We start from the raw sequence: 24,906 nt of genomic DNA on the forward strand, positions 1-24,906 counted from the left end.
ACACTGCGCCGAAAAGTGACCCGGCTTCTGACACGTATAACACACGCGCGCTTGCCTCATCTCGAACCGTTTTCTGCGTTCGGCTTCGGCTGCCGCCGTCTCCTTACGTTCGGTCGGACACTGCGCCGAAAAGTGACCCGGCTTCTGGCACGTATAACACACGCGCGCTTGCCCCGTCTCGAACCGCTTTCTCATGGGCGTGAACTTCGGCCTCTCAAACTTGGAGCCAAATTCACCCTTTTGACCGTCCTTAGCTCCGCGAGCCCGACGCGTCACAAACTCCTCGGCTAGCTCAGCGGCTCTAGCCACCGTACTAACGTCTGGCCTATCCAAGACCCAGTACCGCACGTTCTCAGGTAACCGACTATAAAACTGTTCCAGCCCGAAACACTGCAGAACTTTCTCGTGGTCACCAAACGCTTTCTCTTCTTTGAGCCACTCCTGCATGTTTGACATTAGCCTGTAGGCAAACTCTGTATATGACTCACTTCTGCCTTTCTCATTTTCCCGAAACTTCCGACGGAAAGCCTCCGCTGACAGCCTGTACTTTTTTAGCAGACTCGATTTCACTTGGTCGAAATCCTCTGCCTCCTCTCTATTCAAGCGAGCGACTACGTCGGCCGCTTCGCCGGGTAACAAAGTGAGCAAGCGCTGTGGCCACGTTTCCCGAGAGAACCCCTGCTTCTCGCAGGTTCGCTCAAAGTTAACCAGGAACAAACCAATGTCCTCTCCAAGCTTAAACGGCCGCATCAGGTCAGTCATTTTGAACAATACTCGTTCTCCTGCACCGTGTGCCTGACTTCCATTACGAGCGCGTTCCATCTCTACCTCGAGACGCTTCATTTCCAAAGCGTGTTGACGGTCGCGCTCTTCCTTTTCTTTCTCTTTTTGTTCTTTTCGTTCGCGCTCCTGTTTCTCTTTCTGTTCTTTTCGTTCGCGCTCATCTTTCTCTTTCTGTTCTGTACGTTCGCGCTCCTGTCTTTTTGCCGTCTCGCTCTCCTCAATGGTCTCAAGGCATTCCGACAGCTCGTCATCCTCAGCTTCTAACTCAAGAATAGCCCTTAGCAGTTCCGGTTTTCTGAGTTTGTCTGAGACTTCGAGACCCAACTCTCTTGCAAGCTCCAGCAATTTCGGTTTGCGCAACGACTTCAAATCCATGGCTGCTATGAATGCTGCTTTCTCTACTGCCTTCTATTGTCTTGCCGCAAACTAATCCGGCAGCAACGACAACCACAATTACCAGCTCTGTTTCTGACACTAACAAAAGCCTGGCAAAACTCAGAAGAAGAAAGTCCCGCACTCACCAAACCTCGCAGCCAAGACCTCAGCGCAGTCGTTCCGCTGCAGGCAACCAGTCATCACACAGGGCTCGTTGCACTGCTCCCGGATGGTCGTTGTGCTGCTCAGCATACAGTCAACCGCATCTCTTCACTGCTGGCCTCCGTTGTCGCGATCTCACCGCTGGCAACCAGCTGTTAGAATCGCACCGCTGGCACGAGTTGTTGCAAACTCAGCGCTGACAACCGTTGTTGCAATCGGGTCGCAAGCCCCAAGGGTAGCGTTGGCCTGGCGGCCTGGGGCACTGGAAGCATCCGAAGGTCTCGGCAAAGCATGAGTCGACTGGTAACAGAACAACTGGTTTATTCTAACATCGCAAAAGAGCGGGCGGTCAGGTCGACCGAAGTGAGAGACGGGAGAGCACGTAACTCGACAGAAGAAATCGGAGCCTCCCTCTTGGCGTCCGGGGGCAGCTGCTCTTATACTTTCGCAGTTGAGGGCAAGAAGGAAGGCCTCGTGACGAGACCACGTGACGGCGGGTACGGACAGACTGAGAGACACGTTGAGACGAGTGTAGTGACGCATCGCCAAGCTGGCGCCTGTCAGACCTCCTCGCTTCACACTTGGGGAGCTCCTCTCCCCGGCTGCCGCGCTTTGACAAGCGTGGGCACACACACACACACGCACACACGAAGACACGTGGCACTGAAACACGCCTGGACGCGCTTGGCGGGGAGACTGCGGGAGCTCCGAACGGGCCAAAATGTCCGCCGCTTTGAACGAAGCTCCGGCGTCCGTTGCATCCGCGCCGGCTATACCGCGCGTTGTAGGCGAAACGTAACAGTGCGTGTGTGTGTGTGTCATTCCTCTGGCTATTAGAGATGAAATAAATAAAATAAACGAAGACGGTCGGTATATCAGATACAAAACCCCGCCGAACAGAAGCAGTGACGGCCGGGGGTCGTGGCGTGCCCTTGTAATCCAGCTGCTTGGAGGCCGGGGCTCGAGGACGGGTTGAGACTGGGAACTCTGCCCCGTCAAAAGCGTGGCAGTTTGGCCGGGTTGGAATGTAATGACTTTTTTTAGGCTTCTAGCGCAGCTCAGAACGAGCAAAAAGGAACGTGGAAGGGGTAATGAAGAGGAACAGACAACAGCGTGCGCGCAAACTTCCAACTGATGCTTTATTTCGTGACACAGAAGGCTACTTATACACTCGGCGAATCATGTGACATCAAGAGATTACACAAAACCAAGCAACAAAACCGATGATAACCATGTGAAAACATATTCAGACAGCCTGTGGCTGCAGTCGGAGATACGCCAACTCATTGCTTGATAATGATAATGAAGGTGAGGTTACACATGCATGGCCCAGATTAATGATAGCCTTTGCTTCGATGATTTCTCTTGTTAGCTGATTACGACTACGACCTAGAATGACGCATTCCTCTAAGACAGGTTTGCAACCACATATTTTGCAGTGCTGCGCAAGAAACCCCCCAGCTGTAATACAATTCTTAGCATTCTAACCATGTTCGCGCAGCCTGTCATTCAGACATCGGCCAGTTTGACCAACGTAACGTTTTCCACACTTTAGTGGAAAACAGCAAACAACACAATGTGTGCAATTAACGAACTTCTTTTTGTGATTCTTATCACAGCTAGGAGGGGCCTCTATTCGGATTAGTCAGCTTGCAAATGCTCATAAGCTTGTTAGGGGCAGAAAACACTACACGAATAGTCGCTCGCTTGACGATTTTCTTAAGATTATGTGAGACGGTGTGAATATAAGGAATGATGCTTGTCCTACTCCGAGTAGTTGCAGGATTATCTTCGTGCTGGTTGTCTTTTCTAAACTCTCTCAGAATCCGTTCTGCTACTAACACTTGTAGGGGCGCAGGATAATCAGCCTGCGAAAGCCGTTCGCACTGAGAGGCAAAGCTAGACGAAACAGTATGGTGGTAGTTCAAGTTCAAGTTCATTTATTTACCACATACATGGAGTTTCACATAAGTGGTTGGAACGAGGGAAAAAAAGCTGTATTACAAACAGCTTGACTGGCCCCACGTCCCCGGTTCACTAAGGCAGCATGGCAATAAAAGAAAATACATTTCAACGTCAGCGTCAAATGAGAAAAACATGATATGCACAGAAAACATACTTTACAAAAAGTGAAATTTAACTGAACATATTTAACACAGCAAGCTTAAAACAGAAGTGTTAGAGAGTGTGCGAACGTTTTCATAAGAAATCTTGAATTTATTTAATGTCTTCGGCAAGCAATAACTTAATGTTTGAAAGCCATAATTTGTGCGCGGCCGTGGCACATACCATTTTTCAGAGTGTCTGTTTAGGCGCGAAGAAGGATTTAGTTGCAAGTTAGCTACACTGTGCATATAACCGCGATTTCTTACGGTATCAGATCTAAAGAAAACTAATAAAGTGTATTCATATAGCACATTTAATTTAATTACATTATATTTGACGAATAGTTCTGAAGTATGTGCATTAAATGGTAGGTTTGCAACAGAACGTAGGGCCTTTTTTTGTAGGATAACAAGATTATTTATGGATTGCTGTGTTCCGTGACACAGCAATGGCTTTGCCTAAATAATGCTTTTTCAAAGCATTATTTAGGCAAAGGTTAACAATGCCTCTCTTGGCCAACTTATAATGAGCAGAATGAAACGGAAGTTGTTGGACCTATGTCGATCGGGTGTCCGCGCTAAGCCGGGCGTCGATATGGCGACCCCAGGGGAGCCCGGTGGTGGCCAGGTCGCCTGAGGAGGAGCGAACAGGCCCAGGGCGGAAACGCAGCAGGCAAAAGCTCCCGCGCTCAGCAGTAGTTGCTGCTTGGTATATGCTGCGTCTAAGGTTGAATTCTCGTTACTTATGTGCGTGTCTGTGCCTGAACAGATGTGTTCAAGGCACGCTTTAAAAATAACATGCACGATATCTTCCCCCTCTACTCAAAGGTAGAGCTTGGCATGACGCCACGAAATAGGATGTTCGTGTACCACAAGAAAGAAATACGTGTTTAAGATGTCATTTTAAGGCTAATTTTGATTCAGCCTCTTCGTGCTCATTTCCCACCCACGCCACAGTCGTAGAGAACCTACTACAGTGTGCAGATATCCACTGAGGAGGGACATTGTGGTCATTTCATCGCACAATGTCAGGCAAGCGGGAAATTAGGGGCTAAGTTATAATAAATGCCTGCCCTAATGGTGACGAAAGTTAAGCCCTCTCGAACAATACAAGTTACAACAGTCTATAAATATATCGAACTCTCCAGCTGGCACGAGTTTTGCTGCGCAGTTGGAATATTTTACAAACCAATTTTACTGCAAAGTAAGTCATGTAGGGTACATACATGAGCTTGACGAATGGTGCAGGTTCCTTAAATCTGAACACATCAAGAACATGCACTTATTGTCAATGATTGGAGAAAACTGTCAAAAAATGCATGACCGGAAGTTCTCGAGGGTCATAAAGACAATGCTGCCACAGTGCGGAAAAAAAGGTAATATGGCTTGAAGAGCTGGCTCAGCATCGCAGAACGTCTGTGTGCGATGTCTACCCGAAGAACAAACGAACTGTCTTCCGTATTAGCATTCCCAACTAAAACCTTTTTTTGTCAAAAAAAAAAAACGGAATGTACCTAAAGAGAAGGTCCCGTGATATACGTGCCTCAGACATAACATCTCTTCCCTGTCCGTAATATGCAGCTGTTGAAAGTTCTCCGATATCCACAATATTTTGTCGGCTTAGATCCCCTGTACTCCCTGTTTCTCATCAACTGCGTCCAGATTAGGTATTTCAGTAAATACAGGTAATGTCAGCGTCGGGCTGAAAGCTTCGGGAATGCTCGAATGAACAATTCTGAGCTGCTTGATTGATTAAACTTACTGCGAAGCGACCAATTCTTAAATTGGGCGATGTACTGTATACACAGAACCAGCTACATATTGACTACATTGACATATGATCTGTAATTAATTAGCGAACAAGAATTCCAAAAAGAAAACAAAAATCAACGAGTTGAGAACGCGTCTTTACTTCATTCCGTTTACAATATTACTGCGACAACTTTATTCTAGAAGTATTCGGTAAGAAAACGAAGGAGATAGACATGATGGAGCGAGGTTTCCGACGCGAGCTGGTTTTGGAGAAACGGGTGTGCCATCTCTTACACTCGTTTACGAGCTTTAAGTCGTCTAAATCATCTCAAGTCACTCACGAGATCTTGGAAAATAGCAAGTACCGCGGAAGTGGCTGCGCCTCGAAAGTTCGACTATACCGAAGCAAAGAGTGGGGGGATCGCAGTGTTTATTTCTGCGCCGTCATTCGCAAGAAAACTTCCATCTTTGTCGTTTACGAAACGAGAGGAAAAAGGCCGCCACTGCCATCACCTCTCATTTTTCCCACCATAGCGCAATGGTTATTGCAGCGAAGCAAACTTGGTCGTCAAATTCAGCGCGAAACGATCTCTAGGACTGTCGACGCCAACTCTCGATCGCGGAGTTTGAGTTGTGCGTTAGTTCAATGCCGCAAGCCTCGAAAGGCGCGCTTGAGTGCGACAGCTTGATGACGCGGATTTTCGAGCCAACATTTTTCTCGGCTTTCTGCTTGCGTCGGGAGAAAAAAATGAGCCCAGAGGGCAGTGGTTACCGAAGACGTCGGCGGCAAATAAAAATGAAGACAGCTGTGAAAAGAAGGCTTAGCACTGCTGACGGCCAAGGATTAAGTGCAGGGAGTCTTTAGATGAAGTTAACAAAAGCGGCAATTTCAAGGCGCTTTAGTACTGCTCCTCGTACGAAACTCTAGCGCGAAGAACTTCGTTCACGTAAAAAACTAATAATAATACCGTCGCCAGTTAAGGCTGTACCAAGTTCAGTACGTGCAAGACCCGGAAAGTGAAGCGACTGTTATCCGCGCTAATGCCCTTAATAACTTAAAGAAGTTTCTCCGTCGGTTCACTTCAAGGCCCAAAACGAACCAGAGATAATTGACAATATTTGTGTGTCTGCTTCACCTGCTTCATGATTCGTGCCCTCTCTAACTCCAGCATGAGGCGATTTCTCACCTGTCCTGTGACGCAATTTCGCAGGCCTGTTGGGGCAGTAGTGATCCGGCAAAATATTTTATAATATGCAGTTTCGGAAATATTTCGGCAAGGGAGCGGTAGTTCCAAAGCTTAATGGTTATGGCTTAATACGGTATAATGGTCACTGTTTGTTCGAAGACGCTATCAATTTAGTCTGCATTAAGCAAAACTTAATAATAATAATAATAATAATAATAATAATAATAATAATAAAGGCTAGGGGAAGAGAAAATGAAGCGAAAGAATGATAAGTTCATATTGCAATCAATTCTGTTTATTAATAATTTAATTTGGCCACACTTTGTTGATAGGTGTCTTTTTTTTTCTCTTCGGAATCACGAAGAGGAGATTATGAATTTTCTATTCATAGAATATTGTGAGCTTTACAGAGTGCGGAATCAATTCGGAAATCCTCTACAGGGACGTCACATATGAGAACATCGACTATTCGATGTCTAGTATACTTTAAGAGCAGCCACCCAGCCACTTGTAATGTATGCTGTGTGTAAAACGTTGTGAAAAACAATGAAAGGAGCTAACCTGCTACGTGATGACATATACTCATACCGAGAGCAAATAACGGCCAGAACATCCAAGTAGTTTTCCTAAAACGCCTTCTACATATCATTCAAACTTCTAGCACAGGTAAAATCAGATGTGTTACAAGATGTTTTCTACACATTTTAACTATTATTATCTAAATCAGTGCTTGTTTTTATTTTGTGTGCACCCTCTTGGTATGCACAACTGTGCACATGGGACCTAAAGGGGAGAGAGATGGCAAGAGTCGTTCAGCAGTCACCTGCTCTACTTAGGTAGGTCCACAGACTCATTCAATTTATCTTGCCGTACGACCTGCTCCGTACGCATTGCCGGAACGAATCGAGGCTATCAATGAAACTCTAGGCCATTTAGAGAGAAGCCCTCTTTATCTCTCGAGGGAGGCAGTTCCGAATGCGCAAGCACTGTGGGTCCTCCTTAACCATGTCTCCCTATTTCAGTGCAGCGTGGTGGAAGTTGGGGCTATGCACAGACACACCACTGCAAGTCCGACACTCGCTGTTGTGAGATTGTCATCCAGACAGCTACGTTTGATTCGCTTGATACTTACCGGTCGACAGCGCAGCTCACAATGCAGCATGATCATTCACTCTTTGTTTGGCTAAGGAATGTGAGTGAAAATACTCATTTGGCGCCTCTCAATTCTGTTAGCTTCTCAATTCCGTTAAATAGATGCGTGAAGTTGTGTTGCAGGGATTTCCTTATGCTCTCATATGGTTCGTTAACTCCGTTATTTTCATGTAGCCTATAAGTCCTGCAACATGGTAATAACGGATGCGCTGTGTGATAAACAAGTGTTGTCCATGGCAAACGAAGTGTTAACGTGAACTGAACGTGTAAAGTAAAACAAGACTGTAACGACTACGAGGCAGAACAAACGTCAAGTTTATCTGTATAATATCTGTATTCGGAGCAAATGCACGCTTCGTATAATCACACGCCAAACTTATTCACCACGAAAAGAAGAAAGAACGAAATAAATAAAATTGTGACCGAAGTGTAAACACTTTCCTGGCAGAAATAGGAAACGAGTCGTCGATGCACCAAGACATTCGATTCTCTAGAACTACCAGTATGCCACAATCGGCGCTATTGCGACGTTACTGGCGCGGTGCGTTGCTCCTTGTGATAACCAAGCCGCACTTCTAACCGGTTTAAAAGAACCCGTGAGGATTCGAACGGGCTCTCATCTGATTTATGGCACGCAGAGAATTCTTCTTCCGACTTGTGCATTCACAAAGTGCGCATCAACTTTTCGAGCGACTGTTCTAAAGCGACTAAAGTCAGCGTTGTGTTCACAGAGGGGCAGTGGAAGGACAGGGGAAGGTTCCACAAGTAACGTCAAACGTAGGCATGCTCTGGGTATAATGAAGAAGCACGCGCGCACGCACGCACACAAACTGCTCAGGTACCAATTTCTTTTCAATTTTCTTGAATGAACACAACTACTTAGCAAAGCCTCTAATTATCTTAGAAACGATGGGTTCAAGAAATTTCGGTGGCAGGAGACTGAAAGCAGCGGTACAGATAGGCCAGCATGTTTGTTTAAAAGTGAACGCATTGGCTTATCAGCGCAGTTCTCAGGAAAAAGTTTTGTAAGTTGTAAGAGACGTTCGTATAGTGACAGCATCCGATGGATTATCCGGAAGTGGGCAGTTCCTCTCAGGGACAACTGTGGTGGGAAAGGAAGGAACCGCGGCGAAGAAGAAACTTCGGAGATAACGGCGTCCAGAAAGTTTGTTGCCGGGAAGTCGCGATAGTTGCACTTCAAAGGCAAAGAGAGAACAGTAGCAGGAGCACATACGGGCGCGGCATTAAACTTCGCGGCAGTTTCCATTTTAGCGTATACCTCATCGAAGTCGTTCTCTGCTGCTTGCTCGTAGACATTGTGAAGCCGTATGTGCTGCTTTGTAGCCTCGCTTGAAAGAAAGCATGTCGAAATATGTAAAAATGAATATCTAAAATAAATATCGAAGATATATAAATATCAAGATGCCGAAGACATAACATGTCGAAGAAATAATTGTCGTAACGTGCAAACTCACCGAGGAACTTTCACACTGTCACACTGTAGGAATGTTTGTGGGGTCACGAACGATACATGAACTTATGGCCGATATGTCGCAGGAGTAAAATTAGAAGAGCGCGGAAAAGGACACGGACAAGACTAAACAACACGAGTGCTTTGTTCAGTTGTGTCCTTGTCTTTTTTCGCGCTTTGTTTTTAAATTTTGCTATATACCATGAACCACCTAGCCCAGCAGCGGGCCTCGTTATGAAACATAATAGCGCAGAGAAACAGAGAAAGACAGAACAAAAGACGACAGTCAGTTGAATAGGTCGGTTACGCCGCGCTACGATTTGTCACAATGCCGAACCGATAAACCCGAACTGCCTACAATTTCTATACTTGATCGTTTAGCAAAGAGTAACTTTGTTTAACGCTATAATAAACTGGTCGCGGGTTCGAATTCATGGCTGCAGCGGTCAGACTTAAATCGGAATAAGAAATTTAGTATGCGGTTCTGTAAGGTTGCAAGCATTTGGTATACAAATCTTCCAGTCAAAGGCTGCACGGGGACTTCCCATACAAAATAATTAGAAGAGTTAACGAGTAAACACAACAGTGGATGACAACAAAGTAGTGCTATGGGGTAAAGAAAGCGATAAAAGAAAACTTCAGAACTGATAACAAAGAATAACAACACTTTAACAACGTCACAGTAGCAGGACCACTATACAAGAGAAAAAAAGATCGCATCGGCAAGTCTCGAGGCAAATAATATTGCTAGCATCATACAAAGAGCACTCATTGAATAGTAAGAACGCATACAGTGAGCCATTCTTGTCAATCTGTCCCTTAAAAGCGCGCAATAAATAAATCACTCGGGTGCAGATTTAAGCGCGCTATGAACAACACTAACTTGTCGAGACCAATCGAGGGGCGTGTTAGGGCGCGCTTTCATGTAAGTGAACGCTACACAGATACAATACGCGGGGAAAAAAAGGCGGCTTACATTTGTAGCAGCCTCATCCACTTTTGCGTCCTGTATCTTCGCGGTGAGCGGTAACGAGCCTTTCTCTGATGGCCTGCAATCTCCTCGATAGCCTCGATTCCTTCCCACAACGCCTATGGGGGGATAAATTGAACGAGTCTGTGGATTTACTTATAGACGGAGCGAGAGAGAGAGAAAGAACGTGCACATAGTTAGGGACCTTATCTAGAGGTAGTTACGATAGGCTGCCTTGTTGCGGGGCAGGTTCACAATGGGATAGAAGAAAAGAAAGAATGACGCGAGAAGGCACTGTCTATTTGCACGAAGCGTCAAAGGCAATACGCGAGTACCGAGTTCTACCGTATAGTGCCAAATTCAGGAAATTCACTACGGCACAAAGCGGCTGTACAAATCTGCCATCGCATCTCGATTGTTTGCTTTGTTTGCGCCATGACGAAAAAAGCTATGCCCTACTTGCAAATTGTCTCTAAACAAAGACGACGTTCCTTGCAAACGCCAGCGAAAGCTCCGCTTAATCCGATCCCCACAGTATGTGGGGTCAGCGCAATATCTTGACGCTGTTTGCATATAAACCTGACAGGCCATCGCTGCAGAGGGCGATAAATGCATAGCTAAGAGTTTCTAGTGACTATGGATCTGCATAAGCACCCGTAGCCTTAATTAGAGTTCATTGTGCTTGATCCTGTGCTGTGATAGCGTGCGGTGATCGTGACTGGCTGTGATTTTGTACCTGCGCTCTCTTGCTCTCTTATGTTTTATATTTCTACCTCCCACTCTCCCATTCCCCAGTGCAGGGTAGCAAACCTAACCTAACCTAAGTGTATTCTCTCATTAACCTGGTGTCTATCTTTTGTTGCGCCTCTCATTTGCATGCGACAGCGAATGCAGCATCAAAAGAGGGAGGAAGCCGTGATGGTCTTGAAATTTTTAACTTATTGAAACCTGTGTGCTTCTTCCTTTAGTTCTGTTTATTTATTTATTTATTTATTTATTTATTTATTTATTTATTTATTTATTTATCTTTGTCTATTTTTTCCTCTCAAGGAGAGGTGAAACTGAGGGCACGATCATTTGCATATCGCAGCTTGTACGTGGCCTGCTGTCCTGACATTTCACTGCGCGGTAAGTTAGACTACACGAAACCACAAAGTACGCGGATTACGGTCTCCGAGCTCTTTCATACGCGTTACGCTTTAGGATGGCACACATGTTGTGCACAGACACCAGACAAATTGTTTCTCGACGTTAGGCATTTCCTCCGAGACACGTGGCCCACGTGTCTCGGCGCTCTCGAAACCTCCTCTCACGCTAACTGCTGGCTAACGCTGCTTTCACTTGCGCCGATTGTGTTGTTCTTTCTTCTCTAGAATATATATATATATATATATATATATATATATATATATATATATATATATGTTTTTTTTTTTTTTTTTTTTTTTTTTTTGCAGCTAAGCAACACTCCAGTTTTACAATCTCAGAGCCTGGACCCTGTGATGGTAGTCCTACAAGCGGCTCGCAAAAGCTTTTCACTTTCTCTAGCCGCCTGGGTGCACCCTCTTTACAGATGACCTTGATTTCAACGAAGCCGGTGGCGATACCAGTGTTACTTTGGCACCGGTTGCGGAACAGGAAGATGTAGAGGCGCAAATTCCGCGCGGTGTTCTGTCTCTCTCTCTCTCTCTCTCTATCAGCCTGGAAAAAATCCGATTTCGTGCGCTCTGAGAGGCACACAGTTCCGCAAAAGTGTTTTTATTCGCCTAATTTCAGCAAAATAATAATAATAATAATAATAATAATAATAATAATAATAATAATAATAATAATAATAATAATAATATCGACAAGTGTAATGTATTAACACAAATCATATTAGCGTCACTATTCAGGGACCGACCGACCGACCGACCGAACGACTGACTGTCGATCGCCCAAACGACCGACAGGACTGTGTTCACTTGGGCTGATTGGTACGTAGCTTATTGTGAAAATACAGCGTGAAGACGACGTCAGGACAGCGCTTCCTTGTGCCAATTTCTCGCCCTGTGGGCATTCGTTCTGGCTGGCTGGCTAATGACCGGCCGGCCTGCCTACTTGTCTATCTGTCTGCCCTGCCCTGCCCTGCATGCCCTGCCCTCCTGCCCTGCCCTGGACGCCAGCCAGCTAACTCGCCAGCTCGCCATCCAGCCAGCCCGCCAGCCAGCCAGCCAGATGGGAATTAAGCCTACTATGCCTATTCCTGCTCTTTGATCTGATGTCTGCTGCTCTCCTTCCCTTTCTTCACCAACCACCCAGAAGGGGAATGTGCCACTGTGACACAATAGGTACAGAAGTGTCAAATAAATTTACGTGTATAGTACTTCTTTGTGCGTGCACAACTCAACAGCATTATTCCTTCGACGAGCATCAGCATCGTCTTCGACTTCGTGGCTCCGAGACCTAACAGCTACAGGCAAGAAGTTTGCGCTCTCATCACCCACTATTGCGACTACCTGACTCAAACAAGTTTCGCGCCGTTTGATTCCGACATTTCGTTGGACCTGTGTTGTAGAATACCACGCAGGTCCAACCTGCTTTTTTTTTTTTTTTTTTAACGCGAGAGCATTATATGCTCCATTACGCGAAAATCCGGCGTCGTCATCTGCGGCGTGACCGAAAGATGGTACCAAAAATGGCCGATGGCTCAAAGAGTGAAAACACGTCACAAGTGCACGGATTCACGCCAAATTTCTCAGGGAGGTTCCTCTAATATCAATGGCTTTGAAAAGCAAATTTCGTACATTTCAATTTGGGTGTGAGACGAGCACGCTTCCCGGACGCCACAGCAGCTGCACTATTATGACTCACTACTGGTGCGTTCGCCAAACGTTCACCAAACGTTCACAAAACGTCCACCAAACAGTTCACCAAAGGGACTATAAAACTTTCGCATTCCCACACTTACGCAGTCTTGAAGTGTCTGTGCTGACATTTCTTTTTTTTTTTTCGTTTACGCCGAGATCAAATAATTCCATTCTTATGCCAGGGCTATCGTTGTACTATCACGTGCATCCTTCTTAATTAAGCATGCAGCCAAGAACTGGGTGGTGTAAGGTTTTCAGGAATAGCCTACACTTTCTAGGAGCCACATGAAATCTCTGCAGCGTGCTTTACAAAGGCCAGCTAAGGGCTGCAATTCAATATTTCAACCCTGCATCTACGGCGCTGAGTTTCATCAAGCATTCAGCGCGACCGCTCCACTGTGCGCTCAAAGGTGGCTTGTCCAGGGAGCTGCAAAGTGTGCTAGAGCAAGCGATATTGAATAATTCAAAGTGCAGCGTGCATACGCAGGTCCTTCATTAGAATGCAATGGGAATTACAATGCGAACATAAAAATGCACCAATAAGAAAATAAGAGAGAGTATTTACGACGTCCGCGTTATCTGGAACGCTGCGGCACGCCAAGATTGGTCGGCTATTCTTTACGCAAGGGGTGCTTAAACTGCGTCCTCAAGCTCGCAGCGAAAGCCGTGTTTTTTGTTGAAGACGAGAGGTGCAGAGAAGCTTCCTTTAAGAAATTCAAAGGTGGAAACACTGAGATACGAAGATGCGTTTTCGACCACCTTCTAGCTGCAATCATCATAGGTCACGCGGCAGGCTTCAGGGCGGCATAAATAATTAAATTTGGACAACAAGATCGGATCTTGTCTCGCTTTCCCAGGGCGCAAGCTCTTTGAGAATGGATGAATCTAAAACGAGCCAGATGGTGAGAGACCCCAGAATGCTGCGAGCGAGAGTGTGACGTTGCAGCATACTTATCAGTCTTACGAAAACATTCAAGGAATGCTTTTCTTTTTTTTACGGGCGTCTGTTCCTATGCTCCCTAGGAACAAAGTGCATGGTGGCAGCTACAAACCACCCATAAAACCTAGCCTAACGCAACCTAACGTAGTAAAGCAAGAGGCTCAAGGCAACCACAAGCTGAGTACGTGTACATGCGGAATTACGGTTACGGGGGCCTATCTACAAGACCTCCAAACTACTTCACGCAGTATAATATTTATCAGCGGACACTATTAACGTGACACTATAACGGTAAAATCACGAGAACGTAAATTATGTCGCATCATATCAACTTTGCAGTTTCTCATATTATCAACTTCTCATATTGCCTCTGAAACGGCCGGCCATTCCAAAAGCTTAGCCTAGCCTATTGTTTCACTCACCACAGGACAAAAAAGAAAGATACAAAGAAAACAGTGCTTGCTGCAGCCGGACCAAGGGTCGACAATTTTGACCATTTCCTGTGCGTATTTATGCGTCATATGCTACAACATTCGCAATCAATGAATAATTGAAAGCTGTTTCGTTCAACGCACAATCCTGGTAGGCGAGCTTCCCTAATACGAGGTTTAAACAAAGGCAAACGTCGTGAATGGCTCCCGACGTTTTAGCCTCAAGAGGCGCGATAATTCAGTTCAATGATGAACTACTGTATGCGCTGTTTCTCTCTCTCTCTCTCTCTATCTATCTATCTATCTATCTATCTCTCTCTCTCTCTCTCTCTCTCTCTCTCTATATATATATATATATATATATATATATATATATATATATATATATATATATATATATATATATATATATATATATATATATATATCTGTCTATCTATCTATCTATCTATCTATCTATCTATCTATCTATCTATCTATCTATCTATCTATATCTCTATCTCTTTCCTGATAATACGGTGCTTCATTCAAGAGTGCTTATAAATTCCCTCTTCTGTATTCGTAGACTACTTACTGAGGTAAAGAAATGTAAGCTACGCAAGCGAAGTGCGTGCAAAACAAGAGCGCTCCATCAAAAAAAAAAAAAGAGACCCGCAATCTCATCCGCGTAGCTTAAGCTGAGAAATGGAAAACAAACATATCATTTACAACAGGAAAGTAAACCTGCATTCACCACTCGGTGTTAAATGTCACTTATCGCACCGACTGTTCTCATTCGCATTTCGGTAAATGCGAAACCGTCGCACCTGGAAGCTACACTGATTCAGTATCTATTCGAAGAAACCAAAAGCGCTGACGAAAGCCGCTGCATGTACTTGTAAAGATCGCGTGTGGCAGATAGCCTAACTATTGTCCATAACTTGTCCTCTACTAATGATGAATGATAAAATAAATGAGCTGCGTTATTCGTAGAGGCCGACATTACTAGCGCGAGAAATCTAAACACAGAGTCAACTAATTAACAAAAATTCACTCACTCACTCACTCACTCACTCACTCACTCACTCACTCACTCACTCACTCACTCACTCACTCACTCACTCACTCACTCACTCACTCGCATGCAGTTTGCCTTTAGCGATCCTGGCATATATGACAGACTGTGATATATCCCTTTCTAGCCTTTCAAATCGCGTGCGCTTCACGATGCCGTCATGGCTGAACCGCACGCCAAAAGTGATTTCAATTTCAACTAGCACCCGTGCATAGTTACGAACGTGTTCGGGAACGATCGCGTGAGAATTTCCGAGAATGAAAGTCGTGCAAGAGAGTGATACGCCTGAAGTTGACGACTTAAATAGGTTCTCGGAGTTAAATGAATGAGTGGCTGAATACGCTAAGTTTAATAATTAGCGATATTGCTTTTGTAAACGCTGGCGCAAAATATTTCTTGCGCTATATTTTTCACGCAGTCCGCACCAAACTACACGAGCAGACGACGATTCTCCATCAAGCGTACTGTGAACACTAGATTATGTCATTTCGAGGACAGTGACAGCCCTGGCGTGCATTCGGCTGTTTGAATTGAGTTTTTGTCTAGTTAAAGTTTTGTTTTTCTCACAAGATGCTACCTTAGCTTATTGAATCAGATCCAATGAAAGGCTAGAAGTACTGAATTCACGGTGTTCTCTGTGCTAAAGCAAGGCAATTTTGCGAGAACATATGCAAATGCCAGTGCTCTTACGCGCAATACTCCATACTACGTTTTTTTTTTTTCTCTCTTCACGATACCGAGAAATGTCTGTTACTACGCATGATGCTTCTTTGCACAAGAAAAGGCCTAAGCAAACCGAGCCCTGCGGCGTAGTTAGGCAAGCGAGCTTCTCGCAGTTTGCTTAGTCACCTGCCTGTAAGCAAACGCACACACGTGAGCATACACACCGCCAAAAAAGCGGAGTGCGCAAGCGTGAATGAAAAACTCGGGGGTTCCTTTGTTGATTCGGCTCGCCGTATAGCTTTGAACCGCGAATGACGTCACACACTTCGCCATTCACCGGGTGCGCATTCTTCGACGCTGAGAGAAAAACGCACCAAGAAATCAAGAAAAGCCTGCATGCAATAACATTTTGTAAATGTGCCCTGCAAAACTGGCTGCGGCTCTTGTCATTCGCAGAGGCAGCTCGCGATGCATCACCTGGTGACACGAGGAGAACTTCTGCCGCCAATCATTCTTCTCGTGGCACTTGTATTGTGGTTTTCGCTCGCTATCAGCGCCCTTTCATTTAGTCCGAAGTCGTTTGAAGCAAGGGAAAACGTGTCGGGCGTGCCTCTTGAGAAAGGCCACCCGTGTGAATGTTTTGCGAAGTCAACCACTGTCGGCAAAACAGCTTGCTGCAGCGTGGACTATGAAGACGATACCACGAAGAATTCACAAGAAGAAACGAAGTCGTCCCAGGAAAGATCCACAAGTTTTTACGAGGATGAACAGGTGAGTAACGGACACACGGACATAAGGTACCACTAAGACGGAATTCAAGCATGTGAGAGGTTTCAAAATGAAAATATATTTTCATTCAGCGAGGGCGCGATTAAAGTGGTTCACTTCCTACTGCATCATAGGCGCAGCTTCGACACTGCAAGGTCGTTTGGAGATTGTATCGCGAATTAAAAAATGGGTGTTCACGTGCGGACCTCGAAGCTTTTGGTAATGCTGAGGTATCGATTGACTTGGCTACCAACAACAAGTGTGTTCCAGTGCACAGGGCATCCCAAGAGCTCGCCGCTATCTACACAGTTCACTGCAAAGCTCATAAATAAAATTCGTGCTGTGGGTAGAGTGCCGCTTACGTCTGTGAAAATAATTTTGCACCCCTGCGAATTCTTAATGTGACAGTTCTTGCGACACGCTACAGAGATTCCTTGGATGCATCTGAACAGCTAGACGGATGCACCTGCACTGACACTATAAATTGTTTTTTGGCACCTTTCGCGCTTGAACTTCACGTATTCCGTGCATTGCATTGTTTTCTTTTTTTTTTAATTTCTTCATTTCTTTCTTGCAGGCGCAAAATGCAAGTGCGACGGAATCCGAGATCGCGATGACGGAAGAACTCCCCGCAAGGCGGAGAAAGCGAAGCCCTCAGCGAGGCACCATGCCACCGAGGATGACGGCTCGCCCTGTGCAGTATTACATAGTATATCGTCTCTGGCGATACTGGCCTCACGCGCGGGTTGTGGCTGTGCCCGTCAGGGGGTTCGCAAACTACACTGTGCTTCGAGTCGGAAAATAAACGAGTGAACGGGGAGTGTGTCTGCGGTGGCCAGCGGTAATCCTTCATCAACCGTTCGACAGATAAGATCAAGCAAATCGGAACCCCCGTTACTTCAGCTCAGAATTACGCGCCTGATAATCAGCAGCTTCCGACCGTCCCTGCTGAATCTGAGAGAGGCTGAACGGCGCTGCAGCTGGCGTACCCCGATAACACGAAAGCGCTCGACGATTTAGTATAGTTTATGGTAGCGTGTTGGAGCACACCGTCCAACTATAGTTAATTAGCTTGCTATAAATTGAAGCGTGCACGTTGGCAATCTGCCGCATTGCTTCTCGTCTCTTCTATTTGTGCTCCAGTGTAGGTGTCGTGAGGTGCTCCTCGGCGCCGTGGCAGGTTTGCGGGTTCGATTCCCGGTATCCGCGGATGCATTTCCAATGACAGCAGAATGAAAAAAAGAAACGCTCCTGGGCTTAGATTTTGGTTCACGTTACACAAATGCTAGAAAGTCAAAACAAAACCGAAGCCTTTCATTACGGCGTCTCTCACAGCCCCTCTGATATTTTGGGAACTTTAGATCAATCAATCAGTCAGTCAATCAATGTATTTTTATAGATATATTACATCATTTTATTTATATACATAGAGCCAGAACCCCAGAAACCTTTCAAGAGTTCTAGCAGGGGTCTGTTATCACATATGTGACCATCAAAGAGCATCAAGACAAATCACAATCGCAAGACAGTTATCACAATGACTCAATAATCAATCGATACAATAGATTAAATCAATCCGGCAATTAGAGGTGCCTACAGCCGAGCTCCAGATTTCATCCCCTTGTCAGTTCTAAAAAAAAAATTTATGATGATGATGATGATGATGATGATGATGATGTCGTGACGAGTTCCGTAGCCGTACAGGGGTTTAGATTAGATGCCATCGCGTTCGGTCTGTAATGGACAAGAAGACTTACTGTCTAAGCGGTTTTCCTTCCATGCTCTACATTTCGGCCGTCATTTCATTTTTTCTTCTTCTTTAGTTCGGACACTACGTGTTCAATTAGTCCATTTCACGCAGGACTATGCGCGTGAAGAAATCTCGCAGGGAGGTGGACGGCCGAGGGCCAAGTGGCCCACGGGAATGAGCGTACACGAAACACGGGAGCAGCCGACGTTGCGATTCGTCTCGGAAGAGAGTGAATTTGCATGCTAAAAAGGCCCCACCGGACCCCAAATCAGGCCTCGTAATCTGGACTCGCCTCGCATAACCACTTTGCCCAAGTGAGCCCAAACCGCAATCTAGAGTTATAGTCATAGCACCTTGTCCACCATTTTTTTTTTCTGTTCGCTCCAGGTGCAGTCCTCACTCCTGCCACCTCGTCGGTTTCTCTGAACATGGTCCGCTACTTTTTTTTTCCCCTTAATTCGAGGTGGGCGGCCTTGAGACATCCCACCTCAAATAAGCAAAGCTTCTATGCATGGACGCAACCTGGCACCGTGCTGCAAGTTCATTAATGCTCTGCAATGAGAGTGAACTTGAATCCAAGTGGTGAAGTCACTTTATCGTGTACGCCTGTCTGATAGCGCTTGCGAAGCTACGGGTTTCGCATACGCGGTCGTCGGGCCCCTCTCGTGCGTGCCTAATGCAGAACCAGACGTCCACGCGGGGCTCGTACATGTAGGCCTCGCAAATGATAAATGCGAGAAAAAAGAAGCGATGAGAAATTGTACCGTCGTGGCGGCAGATCTACTTCAATCTCGCCGTGCAAATTAGCGGCCGGGATTCGAGTTTCCGGCGCTGGCATGCACACATCAGGACCGGTAGAAAATTCAGTTACACTGATATAAAAAGAAAGGGGGGAGCGAGGGGGGGGACAGAAAACGAAAATCCTTCATGACGACTTAATTCCTGTGACTCAGTTGCTGTGAACTGTGTAGTTATGACTTCTCCACTTGTCTGTACGTATAACACGCTTACCGAACACTTAATATTCCCCCCCAAAAAAAGCCCGCAGGTAGTGCGCAAGTAGGTGCCGCGTACTCTGTTCGCATTCTTGCAGGAGATTGTACTGATCGACTCGTGGTGCACACATATTCATGAGACGCTCAGGCGGAGCAAGTTGCAGTTGCCTCTGCCAGACGAACACCGCCTTTATCGCCATCACCACCACGTCCTTGAAAATGGCTGGCTCCGACGATTAGCCCGAAATTTTCGTGTATAGACAAACACATCGTCGACGAGTACATTGACAAAAGCTTAAGCGTAATTTCTGCTCATGAAGATTGAATAACAATCAGTCAATCCAATATTATAGTACCCAGTAAGAGATAGCAAGATAACGAAACACTGTTCTGGTAAATAGAAAATAGGGAGGTCAACCAGGTTGTATCTGGGGCCAGAATAGCGCAAAGCTCTTTCCAATCTGTTTATATTCAAAATACACGACTAGGCTTCCGTGATAAGCCGCAATGGTTCGGGCCAAGCCCAATACGGACGGACGCAGCGCCAATTTGCGTGGCCCATTTTGACCGATCACGGAAGCCAAGTCGTGTATTTGGAATATAAACAGATATGTTATTCCGGCCCTGGCTTGCTACCCTACACTAGGTGAGAGAAAAGAAAGTCCCAGGTATCCTTAGCTATCGCCTAAGAGACGCGAAGGCGAAAGCCTTGTAAGGCCTACTGCGGTTCGCCTTAATCCACGGTTATCTTCCTTCATACACCTTAACTGACATTAGGGCAGCTTAATCCACCTTAATCTTCCTTTATCTACCTGAGCTCACCTTAATCCACCCTCATCCTCTCTAACTCAGCTTAATCCCCATTAATCCACCATAATCCACCTTAATCCTCAATAATAAACCGTAATCCAGCTTAATCGACCTTAGTCTACACTAATCCACCTTAATCCAATTACTAATCAATCATTAACTTTGCTAATTATTAATCATTTATTATACATGGCTGGACATGCTTTGACTCGCTTCTGGCCTTCCTTGGGTCACCTGACATTTTCAGTTCCTCACAACGCGACCTTGAGATGGAAATATAAGGCTTAATTCCGCCTCAAGAAAAAGGAAATGGGGGAGAAGCGGACAAGAAGTGATTCGCGCGCACTAATAACAGCGCTCACCGCGCATTCGAAGGCGGTCGTGGAGCCCAGCCCAATATAAAGGGACACTAAAGAGAAAAATGACTTTTCTGCATCAGTAAACTACCTCTCTAGGACACCAAACACACTACTCTTACCACGATAAGACGCTTGGTAAGCCAGAAAAAGCGCAAGAACGTAAGACGGGTGGCGACGCCTCCTTGAAGTTCCCGCACCTGGTCGCTGTGACGTCATGGATTCTGGTGGAATCTTCTACAGCCTACTTAATTATACACTGGTACAGATTTACTACATTGTGTTCTAAAGGAACCAAATATTAAACATGGCAAGTTTCGGAAACCGTTACTCAGCCAACGTGGCCCAAATGCGAAAACACACTTTGGAATGCCCGACGTCACACTGACGTACCGGCGTCGGAGTTTCGGCGCGAAATTCAAATACTGATACTTCGACCTTCATTTCCTCATCTCAGAATCAATCTATTATTTTTAAATGACTGCCTGCAGTGTTCTCAAACAATGCTTATTAGTCTAAACTCATTTGTTGTTTCGCTTTAGAAAGAAGAAGTATTGTAATGATTGGAAATGTAGAGAGGTCGGCCGGATAATGGAGCATCTGGCCTGCTACTCTACGTAAGGGAAGGGGAAGAGGGGAAGAAAAAGGGTCACAATGGGGAATGATAATGGGAGGAACGAGGTGAATGACACATTACAACAGAGTTGGCAGACGACAGAGACAATGCGTGCACTTTCACGTTTCCTAGGTGACACGGGCCTGGACTCACGCCTGTGATACCAGTTGTGTTTCGCTTTAGTGTCCCTATAAAAAGTGCCCAGGTACAGTCTTTGTATTGGAGCACTCAAAAATTAATACGCAAGACGCGCAATCTACCGAGGGAATATGGCAGCGCACTTAGAAAACAATTACATAACATGGAATGAATAAACACGAGTGTTCTGTGTTACGTCGTTGTTTCGAAGTGCGCGACCATATTCCATCATGACTAACCGACAAGCCCGGCAGTACGTATTAACGTACCAAAAAGGCAAGCGTGGGCTACAAAACAACTCGAGGCAGAAGAACAAGTAGGAAAATATAATAATAATAATAATAATAATAATAATAATAATAATAATAATAATAATAATAATAATAATAATAACTCATGTATAACAAAACAGAAATAAACGAGAAGGCGGATGCGAAAACGAATCAATCGCACCACAACCTGATCGTCTACGCTTGTACATAATACAGCAAATGAACTCAAACAAATCAGTACAGGCAGAAAACGCATTTCAACCTTTCCTCTTTTTTTTCTTTTTTTTTTTTTAATTCCAGCCATAGGTCAGTGACTACTGCTTGCCTGTCTCAATTCTTCCGCCTTCACGCTTCCAACGATAGTGCGCTTCCGCACTATCGACCTCGCGCGAGCCCATCAAATGAACAGGCCCTTGTTTTTTATGCTCACCAAAATTGTGCATAATTACGGGAACTGTGCCTCGATACCCTATTTTTCTATATATGAAACAAGAACAACTGCGAAGGAGTTCGCACCGGTAACAAAGCCGTGATGGTTTTTTTATGTGCTACTTATGTGCATTCGAGTAAGTGATCATAACTCGAAGAGACGATGAAGAGAAATGCACCTATTAGTTGCATAAATACTCACATTTAGAGGTTGTACTGTGCGTGAGCATGGCCTGATGAGGCGGACGATGGTGTTGTCCTTCTCTCTTGGGCAGCTGTTCTCACTGCCCGCAAAACCGAGCCCTCAAACAGTTTCGTCGACGAAAACTACAACACGCGTTCTTGTGGCACATTGTAGCGCATCGAGATGTAATCCACCGAGGAACACAAAGCTTAAAACAAAGAGAACCACCTCTCCCCTTGTGCAGATAAGCTGCGCGGATAAAAAATAGTATTTTTTAAGTCGGTAAACTTATCAAACTAGCCGCCCACTATCGCAGCCTTCCTGGCAGTAGAATTAAAGATAAAATAATTTCCTATGTCGCCAACGTCGACGTGGCCTGAGAAAAGCAAAATTTGAGAAATGGCCAGGTACTACAGCGTAAGCGAGCGTATTTCGCTGACGTATAACGAATGATGTCCAGACAAAGAATCACCACTATGTCAGACCAATGTCAAAACTATTGCTGACATTGTCAAGCGCAATGTACAAGAGGCGTCAACAGACTTCGCCAACATTCAACGAGGGACTAACTGGCACAGCATAAAAATTATCGCTGACCAGAGTATAAAAGCAAAACGCAGCGCGCGGTTGAAACGCGCAAACGAGCCCAACCGTCCGCTTTTCCCTCCATTTCTGGCGCATATCAAATAAATAAATAAATAAATAAGTTAATTAATTAATTAAGTTAACTACTCATAGGCCTTTCTCCATCCATCGCCGGCACTTGAAAAGGAAAAAAATAAATATTTTAAAAAGGCGGGAAGGGTGCCGCTGGCCCCTCCACTAACTTCGAGGCCCCTCCACTAACTTCGACATGTCCTTTGCCAGCGAGACACATGGCGCCTTCACCCTCCAAGAAGAAATGGCGGCAAGGAGGACGGCGCCGGAACTACCGCCTTCCCGACTAACAAGGTTTTATGCTCAATATCCGCGACGTTTCACACAATTACCAAAAACCACTGCAGAACCAACTTCTCGGGTACAAGCGGCGCCAAACTACGAATACCACAATAAGCGGGTTTCTTTCTTCCTTGGGTTTTTTTTTTTTTTTTTTTTTTTGCAGGGGTGCATAATTATTCGCTTCCCAGTATGTGCTGATAACTCGAAGAGAGAATGAATAGAGCAATGTGCGTATTAGCTTTGCAAGTACTTACATATAAAAGCTCTGCTGTGCGCTCCCAAGGTCTGGTGAGGTGGATGGTGCTCCATTCCTGGGGCGGCTGTCTCAGCTGTCCGCACAACATACCCTTAAAGTTTCGTCGACGAACACCCGGAGGAACACGGAGTTTTGTGGCACATCGAGATGTCTAAAGCGCCGATGAACACGAAGCAACTTGCATCGTCGAAATGTCCAGCCGGGCCCCGACCCACGGTGTAAGAATAATTACACCGTGCCCCGACCAAAAGACATGATGCAACGTTCGCGCAACAGGTCCGTTACGCTTCCCGCCAAAAAAAAGACCACGGTTGCGCGGACGCCACAGACAACGGTCGTCGACGCCGTCTCCGCCGCAACTGCGAGCACTGGGTTCGCGCCTTCGCAGGTGCCGGGTCATCGGCCTGGCTGTTAGTGCCGTGTGCAGACGTTGTCTTACTGGTTAAATTGAGTCACGAGATCTGCCGGATCGCTAGTAGAGGATGAGCGGAACAAACGAACGACGAGGAGAAAGAGGAAGGCTCCGCTTTGTGCAGTGTTACGCGTGTCCTTGAACTTGTTTACTGCTCCGGCTGTGTCGATTTTGGCGGGAATAGGCAGAGTCCGGGCGTTTTCGTTTCGGCGTGAAGACGCGGAAGAAGTAGATGTTTGATGTACTCACCGAAACCCAGCTGTGTATATCTTAAAGGGAAAATGCAGAGGAGGCAGATGTTTGATGATGACATTCTGCACTGTTTGATGCGCGCATATTTCCGCTACATCAGCGTTCCGTTTGTCGCCGTTAACTGCGTTTATTGCGTTCCATGTCGCTCGGTTCCTTCTAGAAAATGCGATCCCAAAATAAATACCTATGCTTGCACTGGAGAACGTACAATCGATCGGCAGTGTTTAATAGAAAACAACTGTTACTTGCGTTGTGCTGTTGTATGCTCGAACTGGCATCGGTAAAAATTTACGAAGGGGTATACTCCCTCCTTGCGTTTTATCCCGCCGTTCTACTTGTCCGCTTCTGTACGTTTGTGTGTGCGTGCGTGTGTGTGCGTGTGTGTGTGTGTGTGTGTGTGTGTGTTGTGTGTGTGTGTGTGTGTGTGTGTGTGTGTGTGTGTGTGTGTGTGTGTGTGTGCGTGTGCACGCGCGCGCTTGTGTTTGCTTGCTTCCTTGGTTGCTTGCTTGCTTGCTTGCTTGCTTGCTTGCTTGCTTGCTTGCTTGACAAGCGGTGCCTTCCTCTGACATATTCTACGAGTTGCGCTACTACTATAATGCATGTAAGATTTGCGCTGGCTTGCAGCTATAACAAGCGGACTTCGCGTTGTTTTGTTAAGCTTGTTAGCGATAGTTACAATATTACGTATTAATAGCTTCTTCATTGCCAGTGACGCGTGCACGATTATTTTGCCCGATATCACATTCCGCGAGTGGTGTACGGGTCCACAACTCGTAAAGCGTATCTGTTTGCGTACGATAAACCTTCAAGAGTACATCATAGGTACGCGGCTTCC

General features: G+C 45.7%; 1 protein-coding gene across 2 annotated transcripts in view; it reads right to left on the minus strand.

Annotated features, from left to right (window-relative positions):
• LOC126539137 (uncharacterized) overlaps window positions 1-23,613 on the minus strand; it is a 264,993-nt gene extending 241,380 nt beyond the window's left edge. The window contains exon 1 of one of the 2 annotated variants that reach the window (XM_055075202.2): window positions 23,406-23,613. In XM_055075202.2, coding sequence (XP_054931177.2) covers window positions 23,406-23,495 — 90 coding nt within the window. In that variant the 5' untranslated portion in view covers window positions 23,496-23,613. The remainder of the gene's footprint in view (window positions 1-23,405) is intronic. The other variant, XM_050185872.3, reaches the window with a different exon arrangement.
• Between the last annotated feature and the right edge of the window lie 1,293 nt (window positions 23,614-24,906).

Source organism: Dermacentor andersoni, chromosome 11 (genome assembly GCF_023375885.2).
Source record: "Dermacentor andersoni chromosome 11, qqDerAnde1_hic_scaffold, whole genome shotgun sequence".
Classification (NCBI taxonomy): Eukaryota; Metazoa; Arthropoda; class Arachnida; order Ixodida; family Ixodidae; genus Dermacentor; species Dermacentor andersoni.